This window comes from Gadus chalcogrammus, chromosome 21 (genome assembly GCF_026213295.1).
Source record: "Gadus chalcogrammus isolate NIFS_2021 chromosome 21, NIFS_Gcha_1.0, whole genome shotgun sequence".
Taxonomy (NCBI): Eukaryota; Metazoa; Chordata; class Actinopteri; order Gadiformes; family Gadidae; genus Gadus; species Gadus chalcogrammus.
In genome coordinates, this window is record NC_079432.1 from 229,225 (window position 1) to 245,331 (window position 16,107).

At 45.3% G+C, this 16,107-nt stretch overlaps 1 protein-coding gene across 1 annotated transcript; it reads right to left on the reverse strand.

The window, feature by feature from the left end:
- Positions 1 to 667: 667 nt before the first annotated feature.
- Positions 668 to 9,613, reverse strand: LOC130374834 (uncharacterized). The gene is made up of 4 exons (XM_056581811.1): positions 9,458 to 9,613; positions 7,722 to 9,346; positions 2,656 to 2,803; positions 668 to 2,560 (listed from the first exon to the last, which is right to left on the reverse strand). The coding sequence occupies exons 2-4, from the start codon at positions 9,342 to 9,344 to the stop codon at positions 933 to 935; spliced, it is 3,399 nt and encodes a 1,132-aa protein (XP_056437786.1). The 5' UTR covers positions 9,345 to 9,346; positions 9,458 to 9,613; the 3' UTR covers positions 668 to 932.
- Positions 9,614 to 16,107: the final 6,494 nt, after the last annotated feature.

The window sequence follows — 16,107 nt, forward strand, 5'->3', positions numbered from 1 at the left end:
ACTAAGAGGAGAGGATGGAGAGGGGAGCTGACAAGACAAAGTCACGGTGCTCACACACATTGGGGGAATCTTTACATGTAGTCACTGTGAGCTTTGTATCGGTGTGTTGCACTTGTTGGGTTATGTAAGGTGGACATTAAAAGTCATTTACTGGCTCATCAGCTACAAACGTGTGCAGTTATTATGGGATTTTAATCTTTCCTTGAATCCATCATGTGTAAATGTTTTTTTTATGCAACGTAGTTGTTTTTGTTTTATCCCAATGATAAAGTACCTATTCTATTGAATACACATTTTACTGAGAATGTACCTATTCCACTGAATACATACTGAGAATGTACCTACTCCACTGAATACATATTGTACTGAAAATGTACATATTCCAATGAACACATATTGTTCTGATAATGTATACATTCTACTGAATACATATTCCACTGAATATATATTGTACTGAGAATGTACCTATTCTACTGAATACATATTGTACTGAGAATGTAACTATTCCACAGAAGTTGTCCTCATTCTACTTTTAGTACATTTTTATTCAAATCTCAAAAGGTACAAACATTGTATTGTATCAAACATGATTCAAAAAATAAACGAATATTACTAATTAGTTAAATCAACTTATGATAAGGTTATCAAAATCAATGTTTCACCCTATCTAATACATTTATTTTTTTATTAATTAAAAACATAAAAAAACATTCAGATAAAAGACATTGAACATTATAGTGTAGTCTTATAGGTTATAATGGGTTATATATTTTATAGTACAGTGTTAGTGGCTTCATGAATTACTCCTTAGAAGACAGTGAAAAGTAAGATATGAATACAGTTCTCTCAGACCTCCCATAGTAGAGATTGTAATTCAGGAAACAACATTAGTTGTTTTGGTTGTTTGATTATTTTATTACCAAACAAAGGTCCTAGTCTGTTTGATTGACAGGTGAGATGATCAGGGGGGCAGAGTTGTTACCTTTATAATCACGGGGACCTGGGTAGAGGAATGGATAGAGAGGCTCACTGAAGGTGCAGCCAGTAGCAGAGTAGAGATGAACCCTGGCTTCCACATCATAGAAGGAGACCAGACCCTCATCATAATCAACAAACACCCCCACCTTCTGGAGCTCAGCTCTCAGAGGGAGACGGACAGAAGGGTTATCACTAAATTCCAACCCATCCTGGTCGTAGTAAAGAGTCCAGTAACCCGTCTCAGGGGTCCACCTGGTCAGACCTTTTCTGACGATGGACTCTCTGACCACTCCTACAAACCATCCAGTCTTGTCTTTAACCTGGACCTCAAAGTAAAATCTCCCTGAGGAGAAGCTCTGCCTCGTGAGAACAAATGAATACAGTGTAAATCTCTTAGGGTTGTCTGGGAGTCTCTTCTCTACATCTCCAGCATGTACTTGTTTCCCATCCTCAGACAGGATGAGCCAGGGATGAGCTGTATCAGGATCCAGAGTCACATCTACTTCATACTGCTGGACCCTCTTCAGTTCAGCATCACGCAGCTTCTTCATCTCCATGTTCAGTGTCTCCTCCAGCTGATCCAGGGATCTCCTCAAGGTCCCTACGTATGACGGAGGACGGACCTCCACCGTGGTCCAGTTCCTGGGGGGTGGAGGATCCTTCAGGGATCTGAAGGCCTGGAGGAAGTGGAGGTGGTCTTTAGTGTGTGAGAGCTGCTTCACCTCTGAGCTTCTATTGGTCAGATCTTCTATTTCCTGCTCCAGCCCTTTGATGAGGTCTTCAGCTTGTTTCTCTGTGGATTTCAGTTTCTCTTTCACCATTTGGTTGAGATCATCCTGGCACTTTTCAATGCGGCACATCAGAGCAGTGAGGACCTGCACACCATCAGCTATCTCTCTGTCTGCATCTGCTTTGATGCGTTTAACTGTGTCTTTAATCTCCTGAATATTTTTTTGTCTCTCCTGGATCAACTGCTTAACTTCAGCCTCTATCTTCCCCAGCTGGGCCGTCTTCACTTCATATTCCTCCTTTAGAGGAATAACAGGATGTGACTTGTGGTCCGTCACTGTGCACAACAGACACACACACACCTGTTCAGTCTTGCAGAAGAGCTCCAGAAGTCGGTCGTGTTTCTTACACATCCTGTCTTCCAGACGGTCCATAGGCTCGACCAGCCGATGCTTCTTCAGGCCTGCGACTCTATGGTGTGGCTCTAGGTGGGTTTGGCAGTAAGAGGTAAGACACATTAGGCAGGACTTCACGGCCTTGAGCTGGGTTCCAGTACAGACGTCACAGGGAACTTCTCCTGGTTCAACACAAGGCTGCTCTTTTACTCGTAGGGACGTTCCAAACCGATCAACCATCTCTGAAAAGAGGATATTGACCCGTAAATCAGGTCTTGTGTTGAAAAGCTCGTTGCAAACGGGACATTTGTACTTGACTTGTCCATCCCAGAACTTAGTAATACAGGCTCTGCAGAAGTTGTGTCCACATGGTGTGGAAACTGGGCTGCTGAAGACATCCAGACAGATGGAACATGAAAAGTTCTCTTCAGACCAGGAAGTGTTAGCAGAGGCCATTCCTAGACACAGACAACAAGGTTTATGTATTGAGCAATCCCATTATTAATGGCAAAAGTGTTTTCAACTTCTCTCAAAGTTGTGCTTCTTTACTCACCTTGATGTAGTTTCTGTCCGTCAGCGTATTTCAAAATGCGTTTTTTCTTCTGACCGAGAGAACTGCTTCCACGTCGGGTGCTTTGGTTGATCTGAACCTTAAGTTTCGTTTCCTCTACCTGACGTCCTCTCCCCTCCTCCCCTAACCCCTGGCTCCGCCCACACGACACATGGCTGCACTGCGTTCATGCACTTTGCTAACTCCCTGAACAGGTTCTTCAACCGGTTTGACACCCAGGACTACACCGCCTCCTGTGAAGGCGCTGGTAGAACCCCAGCACCCCCCCTTCACTCAGGAGGGTGTACAGCCACAGCTGGCCAGGTGCAAAATTGGCAAGGCACCGGGGCCGGATGGCATCCCGGCAAGGGTGCTAAAGCTCTGTGCCACGGAGCTCTGCCCAGTCTTCCACTCCGTCTTGTTGGATTCATACAGAACAGCTAAAGTTCCCGACCTATGGAAAACCCCGCCAGTCAGAGCCCAACCACTTCCGTCCAGTTGCACTCACGCCCATCATAACGAAGTGCATGGAGAAGATAATGCTTCACCTCATCCTGTCAACCGTCGGACCACAGCTGGGCCCTCACCAGTTTGCACACTGGCCGAAACGTGGGACGGAGGACGCAGTGGCGTGCCTCCTCCGCTCCCTCCACCACCATCTCCAGACACCAAACCACTTAGCATCAGTCCTGTGCGTCGACACCACCTCTGCATTCAACACAATCCAGCGGCACCAGGTCATCGAGACGCTCAAACATCTGGACATTATCCCACTCCACCTTCACTGGATATACAATATCCTCAGCAACAGACCGCATGCAGTGAGAGTAGGTACAGCAACATCATCAACCCTCATCACCAACACCGGAGCACCTCAGGGCTGCGTCCTCAGTCCATTTCTGTGTACCCTCCACACAAATGACTGCAGCAGCCCAGCCCCCGTCACCACGTACTATAAAGATGCAGACGACACGGCCATAGTAGGTCTACTCAGTGACAACAATTCCACCACAGCATACCAACAGTCAACCACACAGTTTTCACCGTGGTGCACAGACAAGTATCTCCAGTTAAACGATGACAAAACAAAGGAAAAGGTCATACACACAGCCAAGACACCTCCTACATTCAATCGCACATTCATCAGAGGACAACCAGTTGAACTAGTCAACAGTTTCAAATACCTAGGGCTCACCATAGATAACAAACTCAACTCCAACCACCATGTCATTAACCCTATCCACGGCTTTATGTCATACGCAAACTGAGATCACTGTCTGTGGCCCCCCTACACCTCCTACTCCTCTACAAAAGCATCATCCAACCCATCCTAGTGTACTGTTCCCCCTGCTGCTTCACCCTGCTCACTGTCACCAGCAAAAACACACTCCTCAAAACCCCACACATAGCATCCAAGATAATCACCCTCCCCACCCCCTGCCTGTCAGAGGCAAATGAGCTCGCTGTAGCACCCCTGGCACGTGTAATAGTCAGCGTCCCTGACCATTCCCTTAGCCAATTCTTCCAATTACTCCCATCTGGCCGCAGATATAGGGTAATGAACCGGAGAAAAGCCCAATAAAAAAAACTTTTAGTCCCCTCAGCTATCATAGCAGTGAACAAAAATATGTAAATTTTTCGTCACTGTATATGGTTCATGTCATGTTTATTCCTGTCTACATGTTTTTCTGTGGAATTTGTGGGAAGAGGGTTTATCTGTTGTATATGTGGGGAAATAATTTATTTGATATCTGTGTGCTACAGTGTTGCTACACTGTGTTCCGTCTCTTCAAATGTATGCTGCCCTGAAACCAACTTGACTTGACTGTGTGAGAACAATTATCCCCTTGGGGACAATAAAGAACCGGTCCTACTAAATGACTACCTGTGTTGGCCTCTTCAAATGCGTTGATGTGAGTTCTTCTTCTTCTTGGGGTTTTACGGCGGTTGGCATCCACAACTTGGTGCATTACCGCCCTCTTCTGATCCAGTTAATGAATCAAAACCAAAATATCCAAACACTCATTCACACCTTCTTTCTACTCTATATCCTATCATATAACCCTGTTTCTCTCAAAAAGCCAAACAATACTTTTGTACAATTCCTCTTCACTAATCTTAAAATATTTTCCAAAGTATATTCCTGCATACCCAATTCTCTTAATTGATTTTTCATACTTTCCCTCTCCATCCCATAACCACTACAGTTCATTAAAACATGTTCCACTGTCTCGTCTACCTGGCACCCCTCACATAATCCAGTGGGGTGTTTTCCTATCAAATTCATTGTTTTATTTAGTGCACTGTGCCCCAACCTTAACCTTATCAAAATGTGTTCATCCTTCCTCTGACCACTATACCTTATTTTAACATTAACACTTTTTTGAATATTATATAAATATCTCCCTTTCTCCTCACTGTCCCATTTGTCTTGCCACATTTTGTTAAATTTTTCCCATATCAGGCTTTTAACTTCTGCCTTACTTAAACTGATATTCATTTCTACTTTTTCCTTCTCCAATTCCTTCTTCGCCATCGCCCCTCCCAACATTCAAACAAACAAGATTCTTGTCCTCCATTAACTCTTCAATCACTTTCCCATTCGTGTCTGTGTGATTCCCTCCCCTCATTGTGTTATGAGCATTGAAGTCTGCACACCATATTATCTTGTGTCTTTCTGTACCTTTAATCCTAACTATCTTATCATTCTCTAACCTTTGACATGGATTATAGTAATTAACACCAACAAACTCCTCTCCCCCTCCCATACCTCCACCACTACACACTCTTGTTCCGTTCCTATTTCTAATACCCTGTATGATATACCTCGCTTAATAAATGTTACACACTCTCCACCAGCCCCTTCACCTTCACTCCTGTCTCTTCTTATTCCTACATATCCATAAATAACTAAATCTAACACTGGTTTCAAAAACGTTTCTTGAATGCGTATTACTTGTGGTTTTCCTTTCATTTCTCTTAAAAAATATTTAACCTCCCGGCCATTAGCCACCCAGCTCCTAGCATTCCACTGTAGGGTTCTCACCATGGTTATGATGTCTTCTCACCAGCTCCTGACTACTCTGTGTATTTATCTCGGCTACCAAAGCCTCCCATTTTAACCCTTCCATCCCCAAATAACCTTTGGCTGCCTTAGCTATCGTCTGTATGCTCGTTGTCTTTGATGTGGAGTCTCTAGTGGAGTTCATCACTGCTGCCACAAACATCCCCACCTGCTTCTCATCTCCCCACACTTTGTTCCATCGTGCTGCTCTCCCACCGACTCCCTTGTCACTTCCCTTCCGCCCCCCAGGCTGCTACCATTCCCTGACTCTTAGCACCTTGCCTCTGTTTTACCACCTTCACTGCTCCTGCATAGGTCCCTTTGTCCAACACTTTAACCTTCTGAACTGCAACTTCCCCTTTCATTATTTCACAGCCTCCAAAGTGACGACATGTTCACCCCCACAACTACAACACTTTAACTCTGCCCCCTCACACTTCCCATACTCATGATCCCCTGAGCATTTCGCACACCTCCTCTTTTCCTTACAGATTTTAGCGATGTGCCCAAATCTTTGACACTGAAAGCACCTCATTGTGGTGTGACCACGCCCTAAACGGCTGGTTTAACCTGTGAGCACTGATTACTCAATGAGCAACAGGTGTGTCCCTCACCAAGCCCCAGAGTCCAATCAGACTCAGCAGGTGAGGCTGCTTCAACCAGCCGTCCTCCACACACTCCCACGCTGATGTACTGAACAATATTTGACCAAACAAATCAACATATGCTTACCGTTGCAGTTTGAACACACATCATTTTAATGCGCAACAATGATAAACACAATCCTGGATGAGCTAGAAAGGAGAGGAGAGATAGGAGAGAGGAGGAAGAGAAGAGAGAGGAAGGAGAGAGGAGAGACTAAGAGGAGAGGATGGAGAGGAGAGCCAACAAGACAAAGTCACGGTACTCACACACATTGGGGGAATCTTTACGTATAGTCACTGTGAGCTTTGTATCGGTGTGTTACACTTGTTGGGTTATGTAAGGTGGACATTAAAAGTCATTTACTGGCTCATCAGCTACAAACGTGTGCAGTTATTATGGGACTTTCCTTGAATCCCATCATGTGTAAAAGGGTTTTTAGGCAACGTAGTTGTTTTTGTTTTATCCCAATGATAAAGTACCTATTCTATTGAATACACATTTTACTGAGATTGTACCTATTCCTCTGAGAATGTACCTATTCCACTGAATACATATTGTACTGAGAATGTACCTATTCCACTGAATACATATTGTACTAAGGATGTACCCATTCTACTGAAAATGTACCTATTCCACTGAGTACATACTGAGAATGTACCTATTCCACTGAGTACATACTGAGAATGTACCTATTCCACTGAATACATACTGAGAATGTACCTATACTCCACTGAATACATATTATACTGAGTTTGTACCTATTCCACTGAATACTTATTGTCCTGAGAATGTACCTATTCCTGCACTGAATATATATATTGTACTGAGAATGTACCTATTCCACTGAATACATATTGTCCTGAGAATGTACCTATTCCTGCACTGAATATATATATTGTACTGAGAATGTACCTATTCCACTGAAGACATATTGTACTGATAATGTGCCTATTCCACAGAAGATCTCCTCATTCTACTTTTCGTACATTTTTATTCAAATCTCAAAAGTTTACAAACATTTTGTGTTGTCAAACATGATTCAAAAATAAAAAAGGAATATTACTATTTGTTTAAAACAACTAATGATAATGTTATCAAAATCAACATTTCACATTATCTGATTACATTTTTTTCATTAATTAAAAATATAAAAAAACATTCAGATAAAAGACATTGAACATTATAATGTAGTTTTATGGGTTATATTTTTTTTATAGTACAGTGTTAGTGGCTTAATGAATTACTCCTTGAAGTGTGAAAAAAGAAGTGTGGAAAATCTCATACAATAGAGATTCTAATTCAGGAAACAACATTAGTTGTTTTGGTTGTTTGATTATTTTATCACCAAACAAAGGGCCTAGTCTGTTTGATTGACAGGTGAGATGATGAGGGGGGCCGAGTTGTTACCTAGATAATCACGGGCACCTGGGAAGAAGAATGGATAGAGAGGCTCACTGAAGGTGCAGCCAGTAGCAGAGTAGAGATGAACCCTGGCTTCCACATCATAGAAGGAGACCAGACCCTCATCATAATCAACAAACACCCCCACCTTCTGGAGCCCAGCTCTCAGAGGGAGACGGACAGGAGGGTTATCTCTAAATATCAACCCATCCTGGTTGTAGTGAAGAGTCCAGTAACCGTTCTCAGGGGTCCGCCTGGTCTCACCTTTTTTGACGATGGACTCTCTGGCCACTCCTAACCACCATACAGTCTTGTCTTTAACCTGGACCTCAAAGTAAAATCTCCCTGAGGAGAAGCTCTGCCTCGTGAGAACACATGCACACAGTGAAAATCTCTTAGGGTTGTCTGGGAGTCTCTTCCACATACCTCCATCATGTACTTGTTTCCCATCCTCAGACAGGATCAACTTGGGATGAGCTGTATCAGGATCCAGAGTCACATCTACTTCATACTGCTGGACCCTCTTCAGTTCAGCATCACGCAGCTTCTTCATCTCCATGTTCAGTGTCTCCTCCAGCTGATCCAGGGATCTCCTCAAGGTCCCTACGTATGACGGAGGACGGACCTCCACCGTGGTCCAGTCCCTGGTGGGTGGAGGATCCTTCAGGGATCTGAAGGTCTGGAGGAAGTGGAGGTGGTCTTCAGTGTGTGAGAGCTGCTTCACCTCTGAGCTTCTATTGGTCAGATCTTCTATTTCCTGCTCCAGCTCTTTGATGAGGTCTTCAGCTTGTTTCTCTGTGGATTTCAGTTTCTCTTTCACCATTTGGTTGAGATCATCCTGGCACTTTTCAATGCAGCGCATCAGAGCAGTGAGGACCTGCACACCATCAGCTATCTCTCTGTCTGCGTCTGCTATGCTGCGTTCAACTGTGTCTTTAATCTCCTGAATATTCTTTTGTCTCTCCTGGATCAACTGCTTAACTTCAGCCTCTATCTTCCCCAGCTGGGCCGTCTTCACTTCATATTCCTCCTTTAGAGGTACAACAGGATGGGACTTGTGGTCCGTCACTGTGCACAACAGACACACACACACCTGTTCAGTCTTGCAGAAGAGCTCCAGAAGTCGGTCATGTTTCTTACACATCCTGTCGTCCAGACGGTCCATAGGCTCGACCAGCCGATGTTTCTTCAGGACTGTGACTCTCTGGTGTGGCTCCAGGTGGGTTTGGCAGTAAGAGATAAGACACACTAGGCAGGACTTCACGGCCTTCAGCTGGGTCCCAGTACAGACGTCACAGGGAACTTCTGCTGGTTCAACACAAGGCTGCTCTTTTACTTGTAGGGACGTTCCAAACCGATCAATCATCTCTGAAATTAGGATATTGACCCGTAAATCAGGTCTTGTGTTGAAAAGCTCGTTGCAAACGGGACACTTGTACTTGACTTGTTCATCCCAGAACTTAGTAATACAGGTTCTGCAGAAGTTGTGCCCACATGGTGTGGAAACTGGGATGCTGAACACATCCAGACAGATGGAACATGAAAAGTTCTCTTCAGACCAGGAAGGGTTAGCAGAGGCCATTCCTAGACACAGACGACAAGGTTTATGTATTGAGCAATCCCATTATAATTTTTTTAATTCCATAACGGCAGTAGTGTTTTTAACTTCTCTCAGAGTTGTTCTTCTTTACTCACCTTGATGTAGTTTCTGTCCGTCCGCTTATTTCAGAATGCGTTTTATTTTTCTCCTGACCGAGAGAACTGCTTCCACGTCGGGTGCTTTGGTTGATCTGAACCTTAAGTATCGTTTCCTCTACCTGACGTCCCCTCCCCTCCTCTCCTAACCCCTGGCTCCTCCCCTAACCCCTGGCTCCGCCCACACGACACATGGTTGCACTGCGTTCATGCACTTTGCTAACTCCCTGAACAGGTTCTTCAACCGGTTTGACACCCAGGACTACACCGCCTCCTGTGAAGGCGCTGGTAGAACCCCAGCACCCACCCTTCACTCAGGAGGGTGTACAGCCACAGCTGGCCAGGAGCAAAATTGGCAAGGCCCCAGGGCCGGATGGCATCCCGGCAAGGGTGCTAAAGCTCTGTGCCACGGAGCTCTGCCCAGTCTTCCACTCCGTCTTGTTGGATTCATACAGAACAGCTAAAGGTCCCAACCTATGGAAGACCTCAACCATTGCACCAATACCCCCAAAACCCCGCCAGTCAGAGCCCCACCACTTCCGTCCGGTTGCACTCACGCTCATCATAACGAAGTGCATGGAGAAGATAATGCTTCACCTCATCCCGTCAACCGTCGGACCACAGCTGGACCCTCACCAGTTTGCACACAGGCCGAAACGTGGGACGGAGGACGCAGTGGCGTGCCTCCTCCGCTCCCTCCTCCACCCTCTCCAGACACCAAACCACTTAGCATCAGTCCTGTGTGTCGACACCACCTCTGCATTCGACACTATCCAGCGGCACCAGGTCATCGAGACGCTCAAACATCTGGACATTATTCCCCTCCACCTTCACTGGATATACAATTCCCTCAGCAACAGACCGCATGCAGTGAAAGTAGGTACAGCAACATCATCAACCCTCATCACCAACACCGGAGCACCTCAGGGCTGCGTCCTCAGTCCATTTCTGTGTACCCTCCACACAAATGACTGCAGCAGCCAAGCCCCCATCACCACATACTATAAAGATGCAGACGACACGGCCATAATAGGTCTACTCAGTGACAACAATTCCACCACAGCATACCAACAGTCAACCACACAGTTTTCACCGTGGTGCACAGACAACTATCTCCAGTTAAACAATGACAAAACAAAGGAAAAGGTCATACACACAGCCAAGACACCTCCTACATTCAAACGCACATTCATCAGAGGACAACCAGTTGAACTAGTCAACAGTTTCAAATACCTAGGGCTCACCATAGATAACAAACTCAACTCCAACCAACGTGTCATTAACCCTATCCACGGCTTTATGTCATACGCAAACTGAGATCACTGTCTGTGGCCCCCCTACACCTCTTACTCCTCTACAGAAGCATCATCCAACCCATCCTAGTGTACTGTTCCCCCTGCTGCTTCACCCTGCTCACTGTCACCAGCAAAAACAGACTCCTCAAAACCCCACACATAGCATCCAAGATAATCACCCACCCCACCCCCTGCCTGTCAGAGGCAAATGAGCTCGCTGTAGCACCCCTGGCACGTGTAATAGTCAGCGTCCCTGACCATTCCCTTAGCCAATTCTTCCAATTAATTATCTGGCCGCAAATATAGGGTAATGAACCGGAGAAAAGCCCAATAAAAAAAGAGTTTAGTCCCCTCAGGTATCATAGCAGGGAACAAAAATATGTAGATTTTTCATCACTGAATATGGTTCATGTCATGTTTATTTCTGTCTACATGTTTTTGTGTGGAATTTGTGGGAAGAGGGTTTATCTGTTGTATATGTGGGGAAATAATTTATTTGATATCTGTGTGCCACAGTGTTGCTACACTGTGTTCTGTCTCTTCAAATGTATGCTGCCCTGAAACCAACTTGACTTGACTGTGAGAACAATTATCCCCTTGGGGACAATAAAGAACCTGACTTACTAAATTACTACCTGTGTTGGCCTCTTCAAATGCGTTGATGTGTGTTCTCTTCTTTCTGGAGTTAAAAGAGAGCAGGTGCAAAACAAGCCACGTCCTGCTACACGGTCCAACACCCCCATCTAGTGGCCGCTTGGCGCCACTGGTCCTCACTCTCTCAACACACCTGTCTGCATTGTGCAATCGCCTTTCCCTACTTCAGCCGGGGTCTCCAATCAGCCGGCGCCAGTTCTTCTTTTACTATCCCCTACTGTCAGTATCGGTCCTACCAGCGTTAAACTAAATCCAGTCCGTTTTCCCTGTCCTCCAGTAACCCTTTTCCCTCTTCTGAAGTTCTCCGTCCGTCACCCTGTTTACCCGTTGCCGAATCCTCGCCTGCCTGACTGCACGCCTACCGCCTACCCCCTGCCTGTCTCACTGCCCGTCTGTTACTGAACCCTCGCCTGCCTGACCACCGCTTGCCTAGCCCCGGCTTGTCGTTACCCCTTGTTCCAATAAACCCCATTTCCTTTCCACCCCGTCTCTGCCTCCCTGTCAAGCGTTTGGGTCCTCTCGTCCTGTCCCCATAACCACAACAAGAGACATTGTGGTGATTTAGGGGTGACTTGCGACTGGAACTTGGATTCATCGGTGTTGATCGACCCGGTGCCTCCCCAAATACTTTCAACCCTGATCCATCATCCGATTATCAACAAACACAGACAGAGAGCAAAAAGCTGTTTATTGGCGCTACGCTGCTGTAGGAGCTCTCCCAGATGTGCAGGCCCACAATCACATGAAAGAGGGAGTTAAAGGTTGGGTAGGTGATTCGCTTTTTTGGCCATTTTTGCAAAATTACTTGAAATCCTTATCATAACCCGCTTACAGCCACTGAGTTAGAAGTACTGACATGAAAATTAAACAAGTCAATCATCTGTGGAACGGGCAGGGCTCGAAAAACTCCAGCCAATCATTTCCATTGCCACCGAGTTGCATTGGACAGTAAGTACGTCAATCAAACGGTCGTACTGCACTCCCCCTGCCCCGCGCGCGACCCCTTCGTGCAGTACTCGTGACCCAGAGCAAGCTCCTGTTTGTTGTTATCCTGCGGTAGCTACTGGAACTAGTTGGGAAAAAAAAAACTCAGCCTGCACTAGACTCGCAACTCGTTACATTGATAAAAGATGTATAGCAGGCAGCGCAGCTCAATTACACCAGTGCATGTGCGCACAGTTGAAAATCGATCGTTCACATCCAGCTGCTCACAGAACAAGTTTAGCGCACCACCGCTACCCTCACACTTTTTCATATAACCTTTTTTCAGCACTAGGTCATATGAGCATTAAATAAATGCTGCGTCTCAAAATGCCTTGGACAGCAGCAAGGATGACTCACTTTGCCACGGGCCGAAACAGTTCGGAGCGACCACACAGCCAGAGGAATAGTCTTTGGTGTACACATCAGTACGGCCTATTTGCACTACTGTTTAGTGGCAATGCAGTGTTTTATTCGATGCCTTTTTATTTTCGTATATTATTTCAATGAATACAATTTATTTATTCATAAAAACCGGATCTGGTCTTCAAATCTTTTTTCCAAATATAGGTCGTCTTACAATGGGGTTTGTGTTTATATTCGGACCAATACGGTACAGCGGGCGCTCACATGACGTTAAGCATTTCCTGGTGCATAATGTGACGCTTCAGAACCTAAAATCCCGTTTCTCCCCGTTGACACGACAACACATAACCGGCGTTTTCAGAAATCTCCACTTTGGCCGGAGTTTTTAGAAATGATCGTTTTCTGTGATAAGACAGGGCCTCGGACAGGGGGTGTTGCAGCACCCCCAGCACCCCTACTTCCCGCGGTACTGGGTGCAACTTACAGCTGAATGTAGTGCCATGTTGTTAAACGAAAACCTACGCTAGCCTGGCTCGCTCTCGCGCATCTCTGTTCGCGCTCGTGCATGATTGCGCGTCCAGGTACTTGGAATGGGTGGAGTCAGAGTCAGCGTTGAAGGAGAGGGGGTAGGACCATTTGAGTTGTGTATTTTCAAAATCTGCTGGCGTTTCGCAAATCACCTACCCAACCTTTAATGAATAACTCTCGTCCAAAGTAACAGTTGACGAGGTTTAAACCCCGGATTCAGTTTCTTCTTCTTCTTCTTGGGGTTTTACGGCGGTTGGCATCCACAACTTGGTGCATTACCGCCCTCTTCTGGGGCCCGTTTCAGAAAGCAGGTTCAACAAACTCTAATGGTGCGAACACACCAAGCGCGTACCTCGCGTACCATGTACGCGCGTAACGCACCTAAAATGTTGCTTGACCATTTTGTGTCAAAAATGGTCAGATACGCGCGTACGCATACGCGCGTAGATGAGACCGCCCAAACCCCCCCCCCCCCCCCAGCCTGTGGCTGCGCTGGATTTAGGAGTCCGAGGAAGGAAACCCAAACGCCGCTGTGTTTGGGTAGATGATAGAGCTTGGATCGGGTTAGATTAAATAATCTCGGATATAAATAACAATAATCGGGTTAAATAACTTCACATGGTGTGTCTGGTGTGTTTCCAGCATTCGTAGTGTTGATCAGCAGAGAAATAGTCCGCCAAGACGTTGAGGTTGCTTAGCAATCAGAGACTCTGTCCATGCAAGTGAACGGAGCGTTCACTCTTCGTCATAACTATCAAACCAAACATCCTTCACATTCACCGAGCGAACATTATGAAAGTAAAATGCACATTTCTCGCTAGAAATGTTTCCATAAACGCATTTAATGGCGTAACTATGTTACTATTTCCACCCAGAATAAAGAAAGTTGCCGGCCGTGGCTGCCATGGACATGGCTGCGCTGGAGTCCGAGGTAGGAAACCCAAACGCCGTCGCGTTTGGGTGATAGAGTTTAGATCGGATTAGATTAAATAATCTCGGATATAAATAACAATAATCTGGTTAAATAACTTCACATGGTGTGTCTGGTGTGTTTCCAGCATTCGTAGTGTTGATCAGCAGATATATAGTCCGCCAAGACGTTGAGGTTGCTTAGCAATCAGAGACTCTGTCCATGCAAGTGAACGGAGCGTTCACTCTTCGTCATAACTATCAAACCAAACATCCTTCACATTCACCGAGCGAACATTATGAAAGTAAAATGCACATTTCTCGCTAGAAATGTTTCCATAAACGCATTTAATGGCGTAACTATGTTACTATTTCCACCCAGAATAAAGAAAGTTGCCGGCCGTGGCTGCCATGGACATGGCTGCGCTGGAGTCCGAGGTAGGAAACCCAAACGCCGTGGTGTTTGGGTGATAGAGTTTAGATCGGATTAGATTAAATAATATCGGATATAAATAACAATAATCTGGTTAAATAACTTCACATGGTGTGTCTGGTGTGTTTCCAGCATTCGTAGTGTTGATCAGCAGATATATAGTCCGCCAAGACGTTGAGGTTGCTTAGTAACCAGAGACTCTGTCCATGCAAGTGAACGGAGCGTTCCCTCTTCGTCATAACTATCAAACCAAACATCCTTCACATTCACCGAGCGAACATTATGAAAGTAAAATGCACATTTCTCGCTAAAAATGTTTCCATAAAAGCATTTAATGGCGTAACTATGTTACTATTTCCACACAGAATAAAGAAAGATGTCGGCCGTATGCTTCTGTCCAAGCTCACTACTCTCTGCCAGTGACGTCGGGTCAAGCTCAACGCTGATTGGCTATTGCGGCGCGTATGAGCGTAAAAAGTTCAATTTTTTGAACTCCTCGCGTACGCGCGTATATGTACGCGCGTATATGTACGCGCGTATATGTACGCGCGTATATGTACGCGCGTATATGTACGCGCGTATATGTACGCGCGTATATGTACGCGCGTATATGTACGCGCGTATATGTACGCGCGTATATATACGCGCGTATATATACGCGCCTCATACGCCCCTAACGCGAGTAAAATGTTGCTTTACGCGTGTACGCGTCTCATACGCGCGTAAACCAATGGTTCCCTATGGAAAAATTGCCAATTTTATACGCGTCGTACGCGAGTAACGCGCTTGGTGTGTTCGCACCTTAAGTTAAAACCTCAACTCTAGGTTGACCAACTCTGAGCTGTAAAACTCTGAATTTTCGGTTTCAGAACAGGTGATAACGCTTAGTTCAATCAACTCTGAGTCAAGGTAACTCTGAGTGAAGCTCGTGCATGAGGATATAAAAAGCCCTCATCAATGGAACACAGATAACATGATTCACCATGGCAACAAGTACTAACATGCCTCGATCTTCCTACTTCTCCCCAGCGGAGTTGCAAATCTTAATGACTGCATATGCAGAAAGCGAGCATATCTTTTTACTAAAAAGCAATACTATGGCAGCAGCCAAAAAGCGGGAGCTCGCGTGGAAAAAAATAGCTGACCGAGTCAGAGTATTTGAGAAAAAGAAAATGTTTTCTCTTGAATGTTCCACTCCATATGTGTGTTTGTGTGCACAGGTGCAACCCAACAGGCCCCAAACGGACTTAGCTGCAACTAAAAATGAAATATAAAAATGTAGTTCAAACAGATAAGGTATAATTTAAGTCCAAGCAATTGTGATGTTGTTTAGCCTGCCCTCATTAAACAGCATTTAGTGGCTGCATTCAACATGTGATAGATATATTTAAGTAATTAGGGAAATCTGCTAAACACAGAAAAATCCCAACACTGCCAGTATTTAAAATTGTCTATATGAAAGCAACACCTAAATGCCTTTTATA